The following is a 22,324-nucleotide window of genomic DNA, read 5'->3' on the forward strand; positions in this document are numbered from 1 at the left end:
ATGGAGTTTTCAAGTATTACAATTTCATTTTTTTTGTAATTCAATAAGCTTTGAGTAAGTGGACAAAAATACTTCTTCATTAAAGTCAAGAGAAGGACAGATGGTACATTTCTATAGAATGAGGAGTTTTGTTTTGGATACTCTAGGTACTGGGTCCACCTAGCTTTTTAGTGTTGGCAGAGTAACAAAAGGCAGGATAGTTTTCTTCCTCCCTCTCCTGCCCTTTCCTGGAGTCTGGTGCATACAAGGTCGGTATGGAAAGAAATAAAGATGCTCTCTGAGCATAACTGCATGCGATCATTGGTTTGAGCATGGTGAGCTATCTCCCTGCACTGTGGGACCCTCCCCTCCCTGCATCCCACCTCGCTTTAGCCCCAGGATCCAATACTGCAGAGAAAACTAGCAGGTGAGAGTCCAAGCTAAGGCACCAAGAGGCAATTGAAGACTAAGGACTTGGTTGTGGGGAATAAATGGAACCCAGAAACTAAGGAGCCCAAGGGGATGGGAGGAAGAGAGAGGAGGTACAAGGAGGAAGAGGGTCGTCCAGGAAAGCAAGGAGGTGCCCAGTGGAGCCTCAAGAGCAAAGATAAAGAAGCATGGCTCCAGGGGATGGAAGTAGGGGAGGAAAGCCTGCTAGAACAGGACCAAGGAGCTATTCTTCACCAAATCTTAACTCTCCTGTGGGCTCTGAGGTGCTTTGGAATGTAAGATTTGAATTTAAAAAAGAAAAAAAAAAAAGGACTGTTTGATCCATTTCCTTTCAGAATTCTAGATGTGTTTAACCACCTAATTATATCATCAATTAGGGCACGGATATAACTGATAGGGGTTTAATGTAGGAGTTATAAAAGAATAAACGTTCCTAGAGTCAAGTTTACATATGCTTGTTCCATAAATAGAGTACTTCTCTTAATCTTTAAAAAAGAATTCTTGAAAAGTTATTTGCAAATGGGCACGCATCACAGATAAAAATAGGTCTGAGGAACAAACCGAGAGTTTCGAGTCATGATTGTAGTTTCTAGGAGCTGACTCCAGTCAAATAAATCAGGAGATAAAATGGAGATAAGAATTATAAGAACTTAAGGATCAATAAGAATCCTTAACGAGATAGATATGGGAAGTGACTAAGTAAGAAAAGAAGAAGGAACTGTGGAAAGGAAGATGTTGTATGAAGGAACACTTTATTTTTCTTTCCCTCTTTCAAATCTCCAGACCTTGCATGGCTTATTTCAGAATAACTCACAAGGCAATCACAACAGGGACCCAACAGAACCCTGGAAAGATGTGAGGTGGCTCCTGTTCCCGGGAGGCCAAGAAAGTGACAGCAAGGAGCCCATTAGAGAGGACTCAATAGGCTGGTAAAACAAACAAACAAACAAAAACCAGGTAGTAAAACAACCAGCCTCTAACAGCCAGTGTGATAAGGAAAAGGGCATTCAAAAGAAGATTCTGGTGGCACAGAAAACTTCAACTTCAATATGTAATTTCTTAAGGATTATTGTATTACCTTCCAGAAATTCATCTTCTTTTCTGATAACCTCAAAATGTAGTTAAAGCAAATATGGTAAAAGGAAAAAGAGAATTGGCAGACCATGCCTGCTCTAAATTTCAAATACTCCCTGGAGTGCTAGCAGTAGAATGGGTGTAGGATGAAGAGCAAAAACAATCCCAGAACACATGAACCCAATTGTGGGGACTCTTGCGGGGGGGGGAAAAAGGGTATACTGACACAGGTTTTCAGGTCAAAGGCAACGATGCAGAGCAGCTAAAGCTAACTCTTGCTTATCCACAGACTGATACCTAATTTGTGAATTATTTAAGTCCTTTAGGGTCACCTACCCTTCCCTTTGGGGCAATTATCCTTCTCACTAACCAAAAACAGGGAGAAAGGTTTAAACTTGGTTCTATCAATGGAGATATCAAAGATCAGTTTTAGAAAAAGTCATGGTGGCAAGTGGGTGAAGCCCATTTTTTTGGCTTACATTATTTTTGGATTATTTATAAATTTCATATATCCTAAGTTATTCCTCTCTCTTTGTTATGAAAAATTATAAGTTGTATATACTATTAATAGTCATTGTCTAATACTTTTGGGATCTAGGTGAAGTGAAAAAAGGGTATAGAGCCCATTGGTCTGGGAAAGATAATGTTAGATTAAAAGATGACAACAAGGAATACTGTATATCCCAGTTTGCTTAAATTGTTACTGTCAAGGAGAAAATTCAAACTGAAACTTCTGACAGGTGGGGCCCTACGGGTGGGGTGATGGTGAGGATTAACTGGAAGCTTTAAGTTAGGGGTCTGAGAATCAAATGCCTATAGAAGGGCAGATCAAGTAAGTAGGTGAAGCAGGCAAGGCATAAGAGAACAGAGGCAAGGATTCTGTGGCAGCAGAGAGCACACCCAGTCCAAAGGCATTCGGAGTGAATTTTAACAATCACTGCAAGCTCAACACAACAGCCCTCTGTGGGCAGATGCTGCCCACGAGCAACCAGTTTGCAAATTCTGCTTTAAATGAGTTAAAAGAACCAGAAAAGAACTTCCGTCTCTGATCAACAGAAAATGTACGTGACCCTTAAAAACCAAAGGGAAGTAAAAAGAAATGCCGGGGACTTCCCTGGTGGTGCAGTGGTTAAGAATCCACCTGCCAATTCAGGGGACATGGGTACGATCCCTGGTCCGGGAAGATCCCACATGCTGTGGAGCAACTAAGCCCGTGGGCCACAACTACTGAGCCTGCGCTCTAGAGCCTGCAAGCCACAACTACTGAGACCGCGTGCCACAACTACTAAAGCCTGTGCGCCTAGAGCCCGTGCTCCACAACGAGAGAAGCCACCGCAGTGAGAAGCCCGCGAACTGCAATGAAGAGTAGCCCACTGCTCACAGCAACTAGAGAAAGCCCACGTGCAGCAACGAAGACCCAATGCAGCCAAAATAAATAAATTAATTTAAAAAAAAAAAAAAGAAAAGAAATGCCAGGAGACTGCAGATAGGAAATGTTTTCCTGACATTCAACATTCCTGGATTCTAGGAATTCTGGGAGTTTGACATCAATTCTAGGCAGCATTACAGAATGGCTTCGTCGTAGGTAATTAAGCAGATGGTATCTTTTGAGTACTTTAAAGAGATAGGATTAGTTAACAGAGACTACATGGGCTCAAGATTACAATGTTAATCTTGCCTCTCTTTTGATAGTCTAGACTAATAGAGAGACACAGATGCACAATACTTTTGATGAAGTACATTGTGATTTTAGAAGGGAGGTTGACACACTGGAGTGACTAAAGAAATGTGGACACCTGGCTGCCTGATTAACCAATGGGCCGATGTCGCCATGAGAGGTATTTTTTGGAGTCATGCAATATCTTAGTTCTGTCTTGGTTCACCTGATCTGTGCTGGTGACATTTTGGTGGATTATGTTGAAGGCATAGTAGGTATGCTTATCAAGCAAACAATGATATAAAAAGAATAGGATGAAAAATTAATAGACTGATGATAAAATCAAGATCCAAAGTTGTCCTTAAAAATGCTAGAATAATGAGCCAAAGGGGGAACAAATTAAAGAAAAATTTCACAGCGATGGATGTTAAGTCTTGATTTTAGGTTAAAAACAAACATTTCACAAGAAGAGGTTTGAGGATATTTGAATTAGCTCACATGAAAAAGCCCTGGTTTTAATTAATTGTAGTCTCACTCTGAACCAAAGACATGACTTGGCTGCTATGATTGTAATGCAATCTCATAGCAAATAAAATGTATGGATCAAACAATAACTAACAGTTACTGAAAGCATAATATCTCATATATGTTATCTCAATAACTTTTCAGATTCTACAGTTAGGTATTAATACTTCATTTTACAGATGGGGACATAGGTTCAGAGAAGTTAAGTAACTTGTTCAAGGTCACACAGCTAGTCACTGCAGAATTAGTATTAAAAACTTTCCATTATACTGTGTTCCTTCTCTTGTAACATGAAAAGAACTGCTTGTTCTATTGTACTCTGTGATTATTAGCCTAGCATATAGTAGATGATAAAAACAGTAAATGAATGAATAAAGGAATTGAATCTAGGCTCTAACTAAAACACAGAATTAAGTTCCATTTAGAGACTACATTTAAAGGGTGACGTTGACAATTTAAAGTGCATACTGAGAAAGTAAGCAGGGTAGTGGGAGACCTGCTGTATGCATGGTAAGTGGTTAAAAGATCTTGCTTGGGATATTTAGTTTAGAAAAGACAAAGCAAAGTGGGGAGATGATAGTGATCTTCACCTATGTAAAATACTTTCTCAGAGAGAAATGAATTTAATTTTTTTCTGTATTTATTCATAAGGCTGGTATCTAAGGCAATTTCTCCTCTTTCTAGGAGGTGCTCAAATAGAGGCTGAGTGTAACGACTATGCATTCTTTCAAAGCAAAGTCCTTATATCCCCACCCCTAACACAGGCCCTGCTCAGTACATGCTTGTCAAAGTGCTGTTGGTCAGGTGTGTGGGAGAAACACTGCTTTGGGTACAAGTAATCTGTATTCACTGACCTCCCAAACTTATTCTGAATGTAAGGTGCCGAATTTTGCATGTTCCACAGTGAATAATTTTGCACCGTCCTCTCCTACTTTAACTTTTATCTTGTCCATCGTATTCTATTAGTGGTCCCCAAAGTGTGGTCCAGAACCAGCATCAGCATCACCTGGGAACTTGTTAGAAATGCAAATTCTCAGGCCCCACCTTAGACATAGTGAATCAGAAACCCAGAGTGGGGACGGACGCCCAGCAACCTGTGTAGTAACAAGCCTTCCAGATGGTTTTCAGGCCTTCTAAAGTCTGACAACACTGAGTTAGATGTTTCTGGCTGTTCCTGCCTTGGGTGTACACTGGAACTCAATGAGACTGTGTTTTTTGAGGACAGGGTCCTGCCTTATTGTCTGGTATACAGTAAAGGTCCAGTATGCATGTACTGAAACAGAACTGAACTAGTTAAAGGATGATGAGCACAGAATTTGATGGAACAAACTCCAAGGATTGGTTATCTTCAGCCAATAGTCAAAAAATCCTCAGAAAAGAAGCCAGTCACCAATGTTGCTTAATAGCTTAAAAATTTGGTTATTTTAATATAATTATCACCAGCTAGATATTGTCCCAAATAAGTGAGGGCACTGGTTACAATCAATTAGCTCGTTATATTCTGGAACAGTACTGCTTTAGATACATCATGGTCATTGCTATATAAAAATGGGAAAGCCAAGGAGTTTTCAGGATCAAGTTCCTCCAAGGTGTTAATGATCTCCTGAATATTGTATTGAGCCCTATACATACCATTTGGTGACAAAAATATGATTTAATAATGATCCATTTAAATAGACAATTATGGAAGTATCTTTGTATTTCTAAAAAGATTCATGCAAATAGAACAAGTATAAATAAATTGTATTTTAAAGGCAGTAGCAGGGGGAGAAGCATGGGGCTCACTACGTGAAAAAACCCTTTTCCCAAGTTTTTAGTAGAGCAAAGAACCAGCTCTTAATTTTTCTGATTTCAAATCTCTGTATTGAGGTTATCTAATATGAAGAGAAAATTATAAAATATTTTATATACTATATAGAATGTGCACAGTCAACTTATGTAAATTTAACATATGTATTCAAATATGTGTTTATACATATTTATCTATTTATCACTTTCTACCCATCTATCTATCCATCTATCCATCTAGCTAGCTAATGTAAAACAGGACAGGTGATTTCGCACGCCACTCCACTTAGAAAGGACACGGCCTAGAGAATGTGTGAGATTGGTAACATGGACACACTCTTCCCTTGGTTGATTCCCTTATGCACCTCGTGGTGCTTCTATTGTGCTGAGTATAATCCTAGTGTTTAAAGATGTTATATTTGGGTACATTTACAAATGCAAAACAAACCAAAACTACCACCACCACCAACAAAAGCAAAACCTCAAATAAACACAGACAGAAGCAACAGAAGCAGAATGAGGCCTGGGCTTAAGTTCACTTCTCTGGCACCTGGGCTTGGCTGAGAACTCGTCCTGGTCCTCTAGGCCAATGTTACTCCAGGAGGTCAGCTAACGCCTGGGACACAGGGAGGGTGGGCCTGCACGCTGTCCTGATTTCTGGGAATTGTTCATCTTGGTCACGCTCTGAAGGGTGGGGCTCTGTAACCACCCACAGAAGAATAGGGCCTTGGGGAAGAAGTCTCCTGGAAGCGTTTGTAGGTGTGGGGTAAGAGCCTTAGTTGGAGGTGCTATAGATCCTTTATGTTTCCATCCAAAAGGAATTGGTGACAAGGTCACAGTTTACATGCCCTGGCGTCTGTACCTCTCATTCTAGTTCCCCAGAAAGAAAGACAAAGACTTCCTTGCATCTTAACACTCCTTCCCCTACCTTTCTTTCCTCCCAGGTCTGTGGTTTTCTGAATCCAAAAAGCATTTCAAAGGCCCCTGGACATATGCTTTGGAAATATGTCTGAGCAATGGACAATGTGTCCACAGGGCACAATTTTCTGGGAACCACGTGGCTGTATGTCCATTAATAAATAGCTTTTTCAAGACCTCAGCATGAGAGAGATCTTTAGATTTGCAGCTCCTTCCTCTGTTTGCTGGAAAATTGCTTCACACCATATCATCATAAAATGCTCTATTTTGCAATGACAGATGTGTATAAAATCTGTCCATGGCTTTAAACTTTATTAATATTGGCTGAGTACCTATGGATACAATCACTCAATGGCATATGTGTATATACTCACTTATCTAGACTGCATTCTTTAAAGAAATAAAGGGCCAGGGACAGAAAAATGCCATTTGTGTAATTTCTACAGAGCCACTAGAGAAAATGTATGACATGGGTAAGCAGACAGAATGCCATTTCATGAAAACTAGAGGCAACTGACTCAAATCTTAGTAGTCTGAGTCATATATCATCTGAAGTCATCAGTATACCATCCTTTTCCCATTATTTATAATTTGCTTCTGCCATCTTTATATTGAAAGTGCTTAAAATTTAAAGTTACACTAATGCTTTGTAACACTCGGGGTGTTCTTTAGAAGAGTAGTTCCTAAATGCTGGGTTCTGAGTGCCAGCCTGGAATGAAGTTTGTATTAGTCTACAGCAAAATGGGGAAAATAAGAAAATGTAAGTTCATTTACATAAACTTATATTTATTAACTTTAAAGGATTCTCTTCTCTTCATTTTGAGATTTTTTTCTTACAGCCCTACTAGTCTACAAAACTATTTGGCCAATGAGATCTAAAATTATATAATAAGTAAGTAAAAAATCTGCTTTTATTTCTTTGCTTTTATCTTGTTCTATAAGAAGAAAAAACAAAACAATTGAAAAAAAAAAAACCCTCAACCATTATTCTAACTAATTCACAAGTCTCTTGCTATTGTTTATTCAGAAGGTATTGGGCACCCATATAAGCCAGGCACTAGGACCATCCTCACCTTTGGAGAAGAAGCTCAGTGATCTATATGAAACACAAACTTGATGGAGAGCCTTGAGTTGGGCTGGGTCTCTCTTGGTTTATGTCTGTGTCAGAACTTTCCAATTTCTGGTCTGAGCCAGCAACTCTTGCCTTGTCCTGGACTCAACAATCTCTAGTGTCCAGGAAGGCGGCTGCTACTGCCTGCTGGAGAAGTCTAGGGTCTATAAGTCTGGGACTTTGATCTATAGACATTTCAGACAACATTCTGTTCTCTCATAAGCTCGATGATTTCTTGGACAATAAAAATAAGCACAATGGGGTCTCTGTTTTTTTGCAGTCCTGCAAACAAAATCAATTGATAAGGCATGCCATGGTATAAAACATCCCCAGGAGGCATGTGCCCGTGGGAACACACCTTTCTGAAGTCACTCGTATCCTCTCATCATTGGACGAGTTGAAGCGGTCATCCTTTTCTCTGAAATATTCCTCTATGCACTGCTCTTCAAAATCATGTACTTTCTTGAGCTCATCATCAGTTATGAAGAGCTCTGTGGAAAAGAAATGAGAGATATGAGGCAGAGAAGTAAAAGCGATGGCACCTGACTTGTGGGTCTAATGACATTCCTAATCTAACTCAAGGTTAGGGAATGGGGCCCAGATTCTTCACTGAGTCTCAAACTAAATCCAAATGTGGTCAGGCAACTTGTGTCACTGTCCTCTTTCTCTGTGTTAGATTCATTATGGGTCTCTGAAGCTCACCTGAGTATACCTGGATTACTGCAGAGACCAGTTAGAATTATATATATTGTAAGGACAAGAATGTAGCTAAATAAAGGAAAGGGGAGCTATGCAGAGCATGGAGGTTTCTTAAAAACTCAACTTCAGGGCTGAGGAGTGTGGCAGACAAGACATTGTTCATTCACCTTACTAAAGGCCCTTTGCAACCCAATTTCCCTTTTCCCTTTTCCCACTACTGAGACTGGAAAGCCAAATACACATGTTTCCAGTGTCCCTTCAAGCTAGCAACAACCATGAGACCCAGTTTGGCTCAAGGAACAAAAAAAACCTGCTGCAGGAAAGGGTTGTGTATTGAGAAGAGATTTTGCTTTCCTGATAAACTATAAGTATGTGGCTGTTTCTTTCTACCTTTTTTCACCTTCATGCTTCTTTCTGCCCTGAACATGAATGTGATGACTGGAAGTGCAGCAGCTATTTTGCTACCATGAGACAAGACAGTGTGACAAGGAACAGCTGAGCCTAAAAATAGGACTTGGGGTCTTTGACTTCAGTGAGTCATTGTTGAGCTCTGGGCTATTTATTTACCGTTTCACTTTCTGTTGTGTGAGAAAAGTAAAACCTTATGTATTTGTGTTACTGTTAGTCTGGTTTTCTGTTTATAGCTGGTAAACAAATTCATAACTGATTCAGTGGTAGAAAGAGCCCAGTGGAAATCTGAACCTTTTCTCCCCCTGAGCTTTCTACTTGCCTAAATTGGTGTTTCAAATGGAAACAGTGAATTTTGGAATTCTTAACCCCTCTCCAACTTTCCAATTTTAATGTCTCGAAAGAAGTCAGGCACTGCTGTGTCAGAGAAGTTGTTAAAAGCTTCAGACTTAGAGAAGCAGTTGATTATTAAGTGGCTTTGGTTTCAAACTTTAGTTGCACTAGTGATCACCTGGAGGTAATTCTTGGGCCACAATCCTAGAGGCTCTGGTTCAGTAGATTTAGTGTAGGTGGTCTATTTGACACACTTTGAGAAATCACGGTAGGTTGCTTGTATGGGGGCTGGATTCCCAATGGTTCTTAACTGTGGGTGGTACCCAGGGGACATTTAGGAATCTGCAGGAGCTATTAGTATTCAATGTGTGCAGGCCGGATGTGCTAAATCTCCTGCAATATGTGGAACAATCCTATATAATGAAGAATTACTCCACCCCAATGTCAATCTAATCTCCTTCTAGAAACACTGGGCTAGAAGGTGGTTGGTGGAGGGTCTTTTTTTTTTTGTCCTTGGAATCATGGAAAGCAGGACTGGTTTCCTCATGAAGCCATATAGGCACAACCCTTAAGGCTTGGGAAATGTTTAAGACCTAAAAACATGATAGATCCAAAAATGACCATGGAAAATCAAACTTAGTCACCTACAACTCAACTCATGTCAGGATACTTAAATTATATATACTGCAGCATTGGGAGCATATTAACATGGTTGATATATCTTGTGGTGGGATGTCTGTAAAGTAAGAAGCTTAGAACCTATGAAGATGCTAAAACAGCCCTGCTAGAGCCTGGTTTTATCTCACTAAGAAAGGTGTGAGGCTAAGAATGCTCGCTTTCAGCCTCTCCTGTCTTCCTTCCAGCACCATTTCTCATCACGCATACCCTCCCATCCCTCCCAAGTCTTCAGAGCTGTGGGCAGGAAGTAGGAGGAACCAGGTGCCCAGTGGTCCTCCATGACCACCTATAGACGCGGTGGGGATTTCTGCTCTGTAGTTGCAGGGGGTGGTCACTCAAAGCTTACTCAGGCCATAGTCCCTTTCATCTGGGTCACTCTCGTGTTTTCTCCATCGGCAACACAGGTGCTGGAATATCATGGTCATGTGGCTGAATATGATCAGAGGTGGGGGCAGAACGGGCCTTTCATGGAAAGTCATGATGAGCTGATACCTCTGAAACTTCCACACTTGGTTGGATATTGATTTTACCTCAAAAAATGTATTGCTGAAATAGAGACCAGAGAGAATCAAGTGAGGAACACCCCTGCTTTCTGGAGCGTCATGCCCCGCTCCTGCCTCAGTCTCCCTACTTCCAAGGGCTCTGAAGAAGGACCCTCTTACTTAAAGACAGCGATGAGGAGGTTGACCAGCAGGATGTTTGCCACTAGGAGGTAGCAGGCCATGATGGCCGGCACGATCCAGGCTCCTGTCTTGCAGGGAGGCAGTTGGATTATTTTACCATCCTCTCGAGTCTCATTCTGTCCACAGGGAGCTGGAGGAAGCAGCACAGGCAAGATGTGAGAAATCGTGTGGCTCTGTGATTGAAATCACAGACTGATTTGAAGGAGGGGTTTTTAGATGAAGGAAAAATACAGCCATCTCAAAACAAACAGAAAAAAAGAATTCCAGAAAAGCCAAAACAAACAAACGAAAGCTTCATGAATATCTCTAGGGGCTGTCTCTGCAGAGGGGAGTTGGTTCCAACAGTCTCCCAAGTTGTCATCTGACACGAAAGAGGTGGGTGGAGCCCCCTGCTGGCTTGCCGAGTCCCTGGGGCACTTGGTGTCCCCAGGAAGCCTGGTGAAGGCTTTCCCAGGGAGTGCAGGAGGGGCAGATTCTCACTGCCCCATCAAGTTACTTTCAAAATGTGCTGTGGAGGCCAGAAGCCGACAGCTGTAAGAGCAGCAGCATGGAGGGGCTATTGACTGGGAATTAACACCGGGGCAGCTGTTAATTGCTTCAAGAAACAACCCAGGGACTCTGAGTTAACGATTTGCTGTCTCAGTGTGGAAGGAACGAAACAGGGCAGCACTTTGGGAAGTATTTAGGGGGACTGTAGCTCAGTGCTCCTGATGGATGGCATTTCATGGGGAGGGGCAATGAGGGGAGATGGGCCAGGACCCTGGAGCCTGGAGCCACCTGTTTTTTTTCCAGCAGCATTTCCATTCCAAAAATGTTCTTCTCAGGGCACAGGGAACAAAACCCAAGTGCACTGAATAAATGGGCAAACAGAGAAAAATAAAACATCTGACTGCACAGGGGACCATGTGGGGATCTTTAAAAACTGCCAATGCCCAGCTCCACTCCAGTCAATTGAACCAGAATCTTTGAGGGTGGCCCCGGCATCAATATTTCTTTCAAAATTTCCCAGGTAATTCTCAGGTGCCACTAACATGAGTCTACTGAACTAGAATTAGGCTAGAAACATTATGTGATTTTTGACATGCTCTGAAGTCCAAAATACATCTTCTCAATTTACGAGGCTTTTAGTAATATCGGGACACCAAGACTCTGTTTTTATGGCCAGAAAAAGATGGCCAAAGTGCTTCCTTTGGACCTGCTTGTAAGATGATCAGGTGTTGATGGACTCAGATGTTCTCAAGGAGCCGGCATCTTTTTTGTTGTTGGCAGTTGTGGCACTATGCACCCAAGACAGCCCTGTAGGAGGTTCTGATCATTTCCTCCTTTGGAAGGAAAACCCAGTGATAGAGCCCGCACTGACTCCAGGATGAGGTCCAAACTCTGAGGGTAGCTAGCCTGGTGCCATCTCTTGCTACTTCCCACATCTCCCTCTGAGCACAAACTGGACCAAGTTTCTTGCAGTTCCTAGAACTGTCATGCCCTCTCTTACTTCCTGATTTTGAGCCATGCTTCTTCTTTCGCTTCCAGAAGGCACCTCTGACACCTTGCTCCCACTCCCATGCTTTACCTGGATGAATCCTATTCACTTTTCAGTGCTCACTTAGCTTTCAGCTAACTTTCTGCTCCTTTCCAGCTGGGACTGGGATAGGTATTGACAAAGATCCTCTGCTTGACCAAACTCCACTCAGGCTCTTCTGAGCTCTTTTGTGGCCTCAACTTGTGGACTTCCATGCTTGTCTCTCCATTTGTCCAATTTCAGCAAGAATCCTGCTAAGTACGTTTAGCCAGAATCCCCATCCTCAATTTCTAATCACCATCAATATCTAATCAGTTTCCTCATTCTCCACCATCCTCCATCTGAAGTCTGATCACACTGGTCTGTCTTCAGTAAGAATCCATTACGTCAGGTAAGCCAGAACCCCCCTTACTCCTGATGTTTCCTCTTAGTGATCTTCCATCCACTGACCCACACCCAGCTCCTGGCTATAAATTTCCTTTTTTTTTCTTCACTCAGAGTCGAGCCCAATCTCTCTCTCCTATTACAGAACCCCACCGCAGTAGCTCCCCTTGAACAAAGTCTTCCTTACCATTCTTACCAAATGTCATGAATAATTTTTTCTTTAACAAATAATTTTTTCTTTAGTAATTTTGTCTTCCATATAATCCCAGAACTCCCTTTGCTTGCCCCTTTGGAGGGTTTCTCAACACCGTATCACTGCTGCCAATTTACTGGTCTCTGTGTCCTACATAACATTTCCAGTGGTAACATGTCTCTTCATGGTTTCCAATTACCTGCCTCAGTGCATACACACAGCACATACACAAATCTCCACACATGAAAACTGTTGAGTGAATAAAGATCATTAAACACAGTTTGGTTGTTGCGCACTAACACTCACCACAGCTCTGCAGGCCTACTCATGACGGACAGTTCTAGCTCTAAGCAGTTGCTGGCTCCTTCCTTAGATTCTTTCAAGAAATCCTGCCCTTGGTCTGGCAAGAAGGCTTCTCATGCTCAAACAGATGCCTGAGTCTCTGATACCCACTTGGCTGCAGGCCTCATGGAATAGCTCACTTTGCTTTTCTCTCCTCAGCGAAGCTTGCCCAGCCACCCTACCCCCTTTCTCCTGAGTTGACCTCCCTTGGGGCTGTCACTCCTGTGCTGCCCTTTTCTTTGGTTCCTGCTCAGATCTCTATGGGGAAGCCGACAAAGAGCAGGAGAAAGAACTGTTTGGGGTAGGGTACAAAGTGCACACAGTTTTTACAGGTGTGATCCCTGATCTCCATTTAATGATGTCATTCTGAGATTTCTCTTTACATTCTGGGAGAACGTAAAATAAACTTGTGAGGGGCAGAGCTCATCCAGCTTTTGACCCCGTATTTAGTGAAGATGCAGACACTTCCTCCACTAGAGAAGAAACCTTCTTCCAGCCTAGAGAAAAACCCAGGGAGAATAGTAGGTGCTGGCTAGTTTCAAGTGGCCCCTGCACATTTCCATGGGTCTTTAGATAGTGTCATTAACATGTCTCTAGATCTCTGCTTTATTCCCCTACTAGCTGGAAAATTGGACCAACTCATTACCTTTATACAAGATTTGATTTGATTTGATGTCATCATGATTGGCTCTGGGAACTCTCTGCCAATTCTTTGGGTGTTAATTTATTCCACTTTCCCCCACCTTTTTTTCATCCTGCCTTTATAGAAGTAGTATTACTTTAGTGGTTAGGAACATGCATTATAATCTGGCAGACCTGGGTTCAAATCCCGATTCCACCATTTTCAAATGATGCGACATTAGCTTACTCCATGAACTTCAGCCTCCTCATCCGTAAAATGGGGTAGTAATAGTATATATGGGGGGAAACTGTCAAGATCATTAAATGAGATAATGCATGGAAAGCACTTAGCTCAGTATCTAGCATACAGCACTTAATTAACATTAGTTGGTGTCATGATTGGTATTGTTATTTTGTAATTAGTAGACTTGAAGCGTCTCAAGGTTAGGGACTATGTCTTATTCCTCTTTATTTTACAATCACTAAGCATAGCACTTATTCTACAAACATTCATTGAGTGGTTATAATATGCTGGGTACAGGAGATGCTGGGGATGAAAGAGACAGTCCCTGTTTCTAAGGAACTCACAGTTTAGTAGGGGGCACAGAAAGGCAAGAAAACATTGCATTTAACGGGTGATGTGAGCTCTGCTGGGGGCTCTGAGGAAGCACAGCAGAACTGCTGCAGTCCTTCTAGCCTGGGTCACACTGAGCAGGCTGGTAGTCAGGATCAGCCTTGAGGACTGTCATCTAGACTCTACAGCAACAAGCGCAGTATACATGAATTAGATGATCCTTGTGATAATGATAATAAAAATGAATCAGTAAGAAACAGCCTTCATTTGGTAATATCACCAAAGAGGCAGTTTGCTGATATTATATGCAGCAGTTAGTGCAAAACATTGCTTTGTAATGGCTCCTAGCCGTGTCCTTGCTCAGAGCATTTATCTGCACTAGAAAGTGCTATGACTCAAACTTACAGATGTCGACCACTGATGAAGACGAACTGGGTGCCTTAAAGCCCTGACAAGCAGATTTTAGGTTGGGGAATAAGTTATCTGGATTGTCGAATGGTACCAACCAGTATCTGGGGGCTCATATTCCCAGGGAAATACTCCAGGGCACACAGACCCAAGATGGCACACGGGTGGATGTTTAGCAACGTGTGGGCTGGTGGCTACCATTGCGCCTCCTCCTTCCCTGCTTTGGAACCTGACACGAGTGGTTTTTCTCCCAACCCTCCTGCAAGAAGTAAATGCACAGTCACTACCACCCTTATACCAAGTGACATGTTGTCATCTCCCTCTTTGTCGGTGACAGTCAGTGCAGAGTGCCTCTGGTGGATGTTTGGTGGTTCCACCTGCCTAGTATATACGTTTCCCCTTCCTCTGCTAAGAGCATGCTGGTTTTCCTTTGTGGAACTGTCCCTCCCTACTCTCAGTGCATGAAGTTTGGGCGAAATGAGCTGCATGCCGTTCCATACTGAGGAAATTAATCCGTGTATTTTACCTCCTGATTGCAGTGATTAGTTCAGGGATGGACATGTGATCCTAGCCTGACCAACCAGAGCCAACGAGCATAAAGCTTGGGACTTTTGCTAGAACTCGTATTAAAGAGAAGCTCTTTTTACAATGCGATATAAGTCTACCAAGCCAAGAGAGCCTGCCCAGGAGTGACTCCATCACAGAGAAGAGAAACAGATTCCTGATTCAGCCATGCCTAAAACCAGAATTCTTCAGTTATATGAACCATAAAATTCCTTTTTTCCTTAAGTCAATTTGAATTGGGTTTCTATCACTTGCAGTGAGTCCTGGCTAATACAATCACCCTTGCCTCCCTGTCCCCTGTCCACGGTCATTAAGGATGTTGGTATTTTGTTTATACCACTCCTGGGAGGCTACATTTGGAGCCTTGGGGTAGCATGAAGAGATTGGAAGAGGCAACTGGCAATGTGAAATCTGACCTGACATCAAGGTTGAATCACAGTTTCAGGGTTTCAGGAGCCAGAGGCTCTGTTGCTCTTTTTCTTCCCCAAGCATAGAAGAACTTAAGGGGTCTACACTGCTCAAAGCTCAACTGTCCTCTGACTCAGAAACTAATGATACAGATTTCACTTATTATCAAGTCAGCAGGGTAAACACACTTGGGAAACTGGCCAAAGTTTCCAGCTACTCCCAAAGTGAAGAAAACCTTGCTCTAGAAGCTGATCATAGACAGATTAGGCCAAAGAAGCCCCGGGGGGTGGGGTGCGGGTACAGAGTGTAAAGGCTACATCTATGCAATTATGGCCAAATGAGAAGGGATCAAACATTTGGAAATTCAGATTCTCTACGGTTTATCTACGTGGGTCACAATGACACATCACAAGGCAGAAAGTTGGAAGTGCATTAACGAGTAGAAGTGAAATTGAAGACTGGGCTCTAGAACAATGATAGGTTTGTGCAGTTATAATCCAGCCAGATTATGCAGGTCAGAGTAAGAAAGTCTTCCCTTTTCTGTACATGTTCTGGAGAGCAGCTTTCCAATGGTTGGAATTTTTATCATAAATAAATTTTTATAATAACTAAAATAAGGGTCAACAGAATCCCTCACTAGAACGTAAGCTTCGTGGGGAAAAGTGTTTTTGTCTGTTTTGTTCACTAAAGAAACAACAGCTATAACATTGCCTGGCACATAGCAGATGCTCAATAAATACTTGCCAAATGAATGCAGGCAGGAATATCACATACTGTACATTTGACCTGCAATGTCAGGCATTTCTGTAAGGGTTACATGTGATCAATTTCACTGGGTCAGTGTTTCTTTTCTTATTTACTTCAAGATCTTAAGTGCCACCATGACCTGCTAATATGAGATGTTTCCTGTAAGAGCAAAAATCTGAAAGAGGGGAAAAAATAGATTCTTGATTATTTGTTTGTTTTTGCAATTAACTTGCAAAGGAACATGCCTGGCTTCGGTAAAGGCTATAGAAAATCTCCCTTCTGAATGCTGTTGCATAAATCTCCATGGCACACCAGACATAACACCCCATGTTAAACTCACGGCAGACATTTGGTAATCAATCATTACACTCTTCTGTCAGGCTGTAGCCTTGGAATCCTTTTTACCACACAACTCCCCAAAGCACGACTAACCAACTGAAGTTGACACAAGAGATGGAAACTTTCTTAGTTCTTTCAAAAATGAGAACATGAGGTCTCAGGGAAAGATAATTTCTATACCTCTGTTCAGGATCCTCCTTATGCCCACATGGCCTGGCCTTTGCCCAATCTATACTACCTTGAAGTTGCCCAGGAACAAAAAAGGGTCAAATTAGACATCCTGCTTTTCTTAGACCCTGACATTTTTGATGAAGGGCCACCTACATACGTCCTGGGCTCCTGGACACTGCCCACTGCCCATTTTAAAAGATACCTTTTAAAATGGATACTTCTGGGACTTCCCTGGTGGCGCAGTGGTTAAGAATCCGCCTGCCAATGCAGGGGACACGGATTCATTCCCTGGTCCGGGAAGATCCCACATGCTGTGGGGCAACTAAGCCCATGCGCCACAACTACTGAGCCTGCACTCTAGAGCCCACGAGCCACAACTATTGAGTCCGTGTGCCACAACTACTGAAGCCCATGTGCCTAGAGCCCGCGCACTGCAATGAAGAGTAGCCCCCCGCTTGCTGCAACTAGAGAAAGCCCACGCGCAGCAACAAAGACCCAACACAGACAAAAAAAAAAAACAAAAAACTAAATTAAAATGGATACTTCTAGTGGAACTGCTGATCCTAGTTTGTTATTTGGGATCCACTAAAGTGAAGGACAGTAGAGATTTGGAATAAACAACTGTGGAAAGCATAGCATGTGGCAGTCTCTGTGCTGTGTACTTCACATCAGCCATTGCACTTAAGCTTCCTTGCAACTCCATAACAAATGTATTATCCTTGCTTCATAGTTGTAGAAACATGCACTGAGGGGTGCAATGCCTTATCTAAGATCACACAACTAAGAAGGGAATATGCCAGAACCATTCATTCATCCATCCAAAAAATAATGAGTTCCTGCTACGTGCCAGTGGGAATTGGCTCTGGAGATGCACTTATGAATGAAGCAGAAATGGGTCCTCCTCCTCTCTGACCCCAAAGCCTGTATGTATGCCTCTCTATCTCATACAGCCTTTCCAGTGTAATATTGCTAGTGACTACCAATCGCAAGCTTCAGTGTAAGGCCCTGTGCTATGAGCCGTACCTGTATCACCTTATTTTAATCTTTATAATACTTTGACACGATCGATTTTATTGCCCCATTTAAAGGTGAAGAAGTGAGGCTCAGAAAATTTTAGTATCTCTGTCAGTATTTCAGAGACAGTAAGAACAGAATCAGGATGTCCATGCAAACCTGTTCAACTATAAAGTATCTTTTCTCTGTGCCTCTGAAGAAAGAGCCAACATGGGGCTGAGAGGAATCTCAACTATGAACAAATGTAAAGACAGATTGATAGACATCTGAATTTTTCTTGTTTCCATCAACACGAATAAAGCCTGAGCTGTTCAGATCATGTACAAATGTATAGAACACTAAAATTCGAAGTGTGGAGAAAGAAATTTGATTCATATAACAGGTATCAGGTGTAGGAACCCACATCCCAAAGATTAAGACACTTGCCCCTTTGATTTTATCCTATAAGGCATGGGGAAAAGAAACATTTGTTTACTTAATACGCATACCATACTGTTTCCAAAAAGCTTGAGAGATTAAAAATGAAACACTAATATATGACACAATGAGCATCATCTTTAAAAATATGAAGAAGAAGGATATTTCCAGAAGATCATCTCTTCCTCACCTGGCTGAAGAAATGTCTCAATAGCATATTCCAAATCACAGGCAATGGAATAAAGAGCTTAGTTAAACATATGACTACATTTATCCTATTTTTTTTAAACAAAGGATATTCAACTAAAAATCCATCCTGAAAAGGAGACAAAGAGGATTTCCCCACCTCATTTTGAAAATCCATACAGTTTGCCATGGAGGGTTTAGAATGCCATTACACAGCTCCTATAGCTTACTCCAAGGAACCAGATTTAGATAGCTCTGTTTTTTTGGCCTTTTTCCTGACACACTGCTTTCCTTGGCAAGAGAACTGGAGATGCCTCCTTTTGTGTGGCTCTATCTATCCAGAAGCTCCTGATCTAAGAGTCCTGCATAACAGTACATCCAGGCAGAAGTCTTCTTTATGTAAGTAAGGGGGTCTTTCTGCTTCTTTTAATAGGCTATAGTCAATGTCCTCTAGAAATGGAGGTCAGGAAGAACAGAGGTAATTGAATACCAGGTAAGCTCCAACTTTGTAGAGTCGAAAGCATCACCCACCAGCTCTTTTACTTCTTTTGTAGTTCATTTCTTTTCCCTTCCCCTATCCTAAGTGTTGGGCAAGATGCAAGTTGGTAGTGACATGGTACAAAGGCAACCATGAGAAAGAAGTAAGAGGTCTCAGCTCCTCCGTCTGTGAACAGAGGGGCTTGGACTACTGATACCCCCTACAGTGCACTGCCCACACAACTCAGGAAGCCCAGGATGACTGTGGGATACAGGCACAGCTCACTAAGCAGCACTGAATTGGACAGTGAGAAAGTGATGACCTTTTCAAGCCTCTTTCCATCTTCCTGACTCCATCAGAGAGAATGCGTCAGTTTGAGGATAATATTTCTTTAACACTTCCTTCACATCTGCTAAACTTCCTTTTCAGTAAAGACTGGGCAGGCTGAAGGCTCAAGCATCTGGACAGAATTTCCTAACAATGCGGTGTTTTCATTCTGTTTATTTTATGCTCATTTTCTATTACATCAAATCACACTGATTTTTCAACTTACAGCCATGATGTAAATTTTTAAAAATAAATTAATTTAGGTTTTAAAATTGAGCCAATTTAACTAAAAACATTAAAGAGTGGACAGATGTTACAAAACAGTGAATGGTTTATGTGACTAACTAAAGGTTGGGAAACGCTAGATGATCTCTAAGCCCCATCTAGTCCAGACATTTTATTACTCTATGAATCTAAGAAGAGGAGCAGAAGACCAGAATAAGCCCCAGGCTGGATTATCCATCCCAGGAGCTAACTGTAGGTCACCTATAAAAGCTGTATTCTTTTTATTCCTGTCAGAAAAGCAAACAAATACCTAGCCCCCACCGCACAACAGAGAATCCAGCCACCACTAAGGGGGAAAAAACTCACCAATGACAGAGCCTCTAACTCTTCACAGGGTTAGGGTTACACATGCTCAGCTTTCAGCTATTTAGGAAGCACAATTAAATTAATAAGCTTTGTTTTTTAATCTAGTGAATCAGAAAGCAGGATGTGCAACTACTGAAGCCTGCACGCCTAGAGCCCGTGCTCTGCAACGAGAGAAGCCACCACAAGGAGAAGCCAGGCATCGCAACAAAGAGTAGCCCCCGCTTATCACAACTAGAGAAAGCCCACGTGCGGTAAGGAAGACCCAACGCAGCCGCCCCCCGCAAAAAAAAAAAAAAGAAATACATACATACATACATATATATATATATATATATATATATAAAGCAGAATGTTATAAGCCTAGGTATGTTGTGTGTGAATTGTGGGCGGGGGAGGGGGGAAGGGGAGAACATCCAATTCCCTCTGTTATCTTCGTTCTGTGTTTTAGTTATTCTTAATTTCTAGTTTTACTTAGAGACAAACCTGTCATTTATTTGCTGTTATTTGAGAAGGATTCAAAATTCCAACCTTGGGAGTTCATTATTTGGGATCAGGAATGAGTATCAGTAAGATCCTATGCAAATTTTGCCAGCAAAGGATGTGTATCTATACTAGCCTGTAGTACATGTCAGTGAATTTGTTGCCATGATGCAGCAGATTGATTACATTAATAGCTCCAATTTCTCTCTCTGTATCCAACCTCCTTTGCCATGTGAGTTGACAGTTTCATTTCTTTCAATAAACAGGCAGGATCTATTTCCTTGCCCCTTGGTTCTGAGTTTAGCCATGTGAGTTTCTTTGGCAATGGGGATATTAGCAAATGTGACCCATATAGAAGCCTGGAAAAAACCTTGAGTGTTTTTGTTTCCACTCTTCCACTTCAGCCATCACCACGAGGAACATGCCTGAGCCAGTCTGCTGGAGGATGAAACACGGGAGCCTCTGCTCCCAGTCATTTCTGCTGTGTGAGCTAAGGTTGTTTTGGATCAGCTGACAGCCAGCTGACTCCCTGGCATATGCCCAAGCCCAGCCAAGACAGAAGAACCATCCAGGCAACCCACAGGCTCCTGAGCTCAATAAATGTTGACAGCGTTAAGCCACTGCCTTCTGGGGTGTATGTCAAAGATACCTGATATACATACTCCACTTCCCTTGCCCTGCTCACAGCTAGAAGAGGTAGCCCTCTTCTAGGGCAACCTGTAGCCCTAGGTCTCACAGGTTAACACACCCTTTCCTAATTTCTTCATCCTCCCCCCTCAATTCAGGTCAAATCCCATCACTACCCAAGGAGCGAGGAGCAAATCCATTGAATGACCAATGGCTAATCAGACTTGGTTTTTAGAAATTAAACTGAGATGCAGAGACTTTAGTTAGGTGATGGCAGGTACTTAATTGAAGATCATATAGAATCAGACCAAGTTAGGTCATTTAAAAGTAAAGCCAGGGACTTCCTTGGTGGCGCGGTGCTTAGGAGTCTGCCTGCCAATGCAGGGGACACGGGTTTGATCCCTGGTCTGGGAAGATCCCACATGCCACAGAGCAACTAAGCCCATGCACCACAACTACTGAGCCTGCGCTCTAGAGCCCACAAACCACAACTACTGAGCCCACGTGCCACAACTACTGAAGCTCGCACGCCTGGAGCCTGTGCTCCACAACAAGAGAAGCCACCGCAAGGAGATGCCCGTGCACCACAATGAAGAGTAGCCCCCACTCTCTGCAACTAGAGAAAGCCTGCAGGCAGCAATGAAGATCCAACACTGCCAAGAAAAAAAAAAAAAAAAAAAAGGGAAAGCAAGCCATCTGAGAGAGGAGAGGGGAAGGAAGGGAAGGAAAGCAGAGAGACAGCTAGAGAGCAAGAGAGATGATTGATTGATTGAGCCTGGAAAGAAGTAGAAAGAAAAGCAGACGAGTGGTCATGTCTTCAGATTCTGGCTTCCCAAAACAACTTCCAGCTTCATTTCCAGTCAGTTTATGTCATGCTTTGCTTCCTGTCTTTGAATGTTTTTGAGGTTTCCTCTTAGACACTTACAGTCAATCTTTCTTTATTTAATCTAGTTTGAGTGGGTTTTGTTTTCTTGCAAGCAACGTTTCTCTAGTTGAGGGCACAGCCATTAACACCTTAGAGAGAATCAGCTTCTCAGGCTGGTAGTTTCATCAGAGCAGGCCAAGATCCAGCAGGCTGGGAACTCATGGCAATTAGGGAGGGGGCCGGGGACGGGGGAAAGGGGCCCAGGGAAGGGTCGGAAGGATGGGAATAAAAAGCATTTAACTTACAATTTTACTGAGGGCTCATCTCATTCCTTTTGATAGTTGCCTAAGCAAAATAGGATTAGATAAGCTTTTTTCTGCTTCAAACCAAAAACAAAACCATTCAGAGAAGAAGTCAAATAAATGATTTACTCTCCCAGATTTTGTGCTATGTCCACTTCCACTGTAACTCTTGACTGTGACGTTCTTGTACCAACTCCTCATGTTGGAAGAATACACTCTCCAGAGCTACAAGGGCAGAAACAGGTGTCCCTTCCATCCCAGGTGCAGGGAGCGTGATTCCCTTCTCATTGCCTTAACTGGGAAAGGCTTCCCCTGTGGGTCCATTCTACCTGAGCCACCATGCCTGACGTTAAGGAACATGCTTCTTGTTTTTGTTTAAAGAGGGACTGCATAATTTTTCAGAAACCCGTACATCTGTCCTGCTGGCTGTATGAAGTGGGAGGAGCCAGGGCCTTCTTCGAGAGGGA

At 42.4% G+C, this 22,324-nt stretch overlaps 1 protein-coding gene across 17 annotated transcripts in view; it reads right to left on the reverse strand.

The window, feature by feature from the left end:
• TRPM3 (transient receptor potential cation channel subfamily M member 3) overlaps positions 1–22,324 on the reverse strand; it is a gene marked incomplete at its 3' end in the record, with an annotated part of 933,308 nt that overhangs the window by 10,295 nt on the left and 900,689 nt on the right. For all 17 annotated transcript variants that reach the window (XM_082401351.1, XM_082401352.1, XM_082401350.1 and 14 more), the window contains 3 exons: positions 10,283–10,433; positions 9,967–10,166; positions 7,861–7,993 (listed from right to left, as the gene is read on the reverse strand). In XM_082401351.1, the coding sequence (XP_082257477.1) occupies positions 7,861–7,993; positions 9,967–10,166; positions 10,283–10,433 (484 nt within the window). The remainder of the gene's footprint in view (positions 1–7,860; positions 7,994–9,966; positions 10,167–10,282; positions 10,434–22,324) is intronic.

This window comes from Balaenoptera borealis (genome assembly GCF_965194805.1).
Source record: "Balaenoptera borealis genome assembly, chromosome: 8".
Lineage (NCBI taxonomy): Eukaryota > Metazoa > Chordata > Mammalia > Artiodactyla > Balaenopteridae > Balaenoptera > Balaenoptera borealis.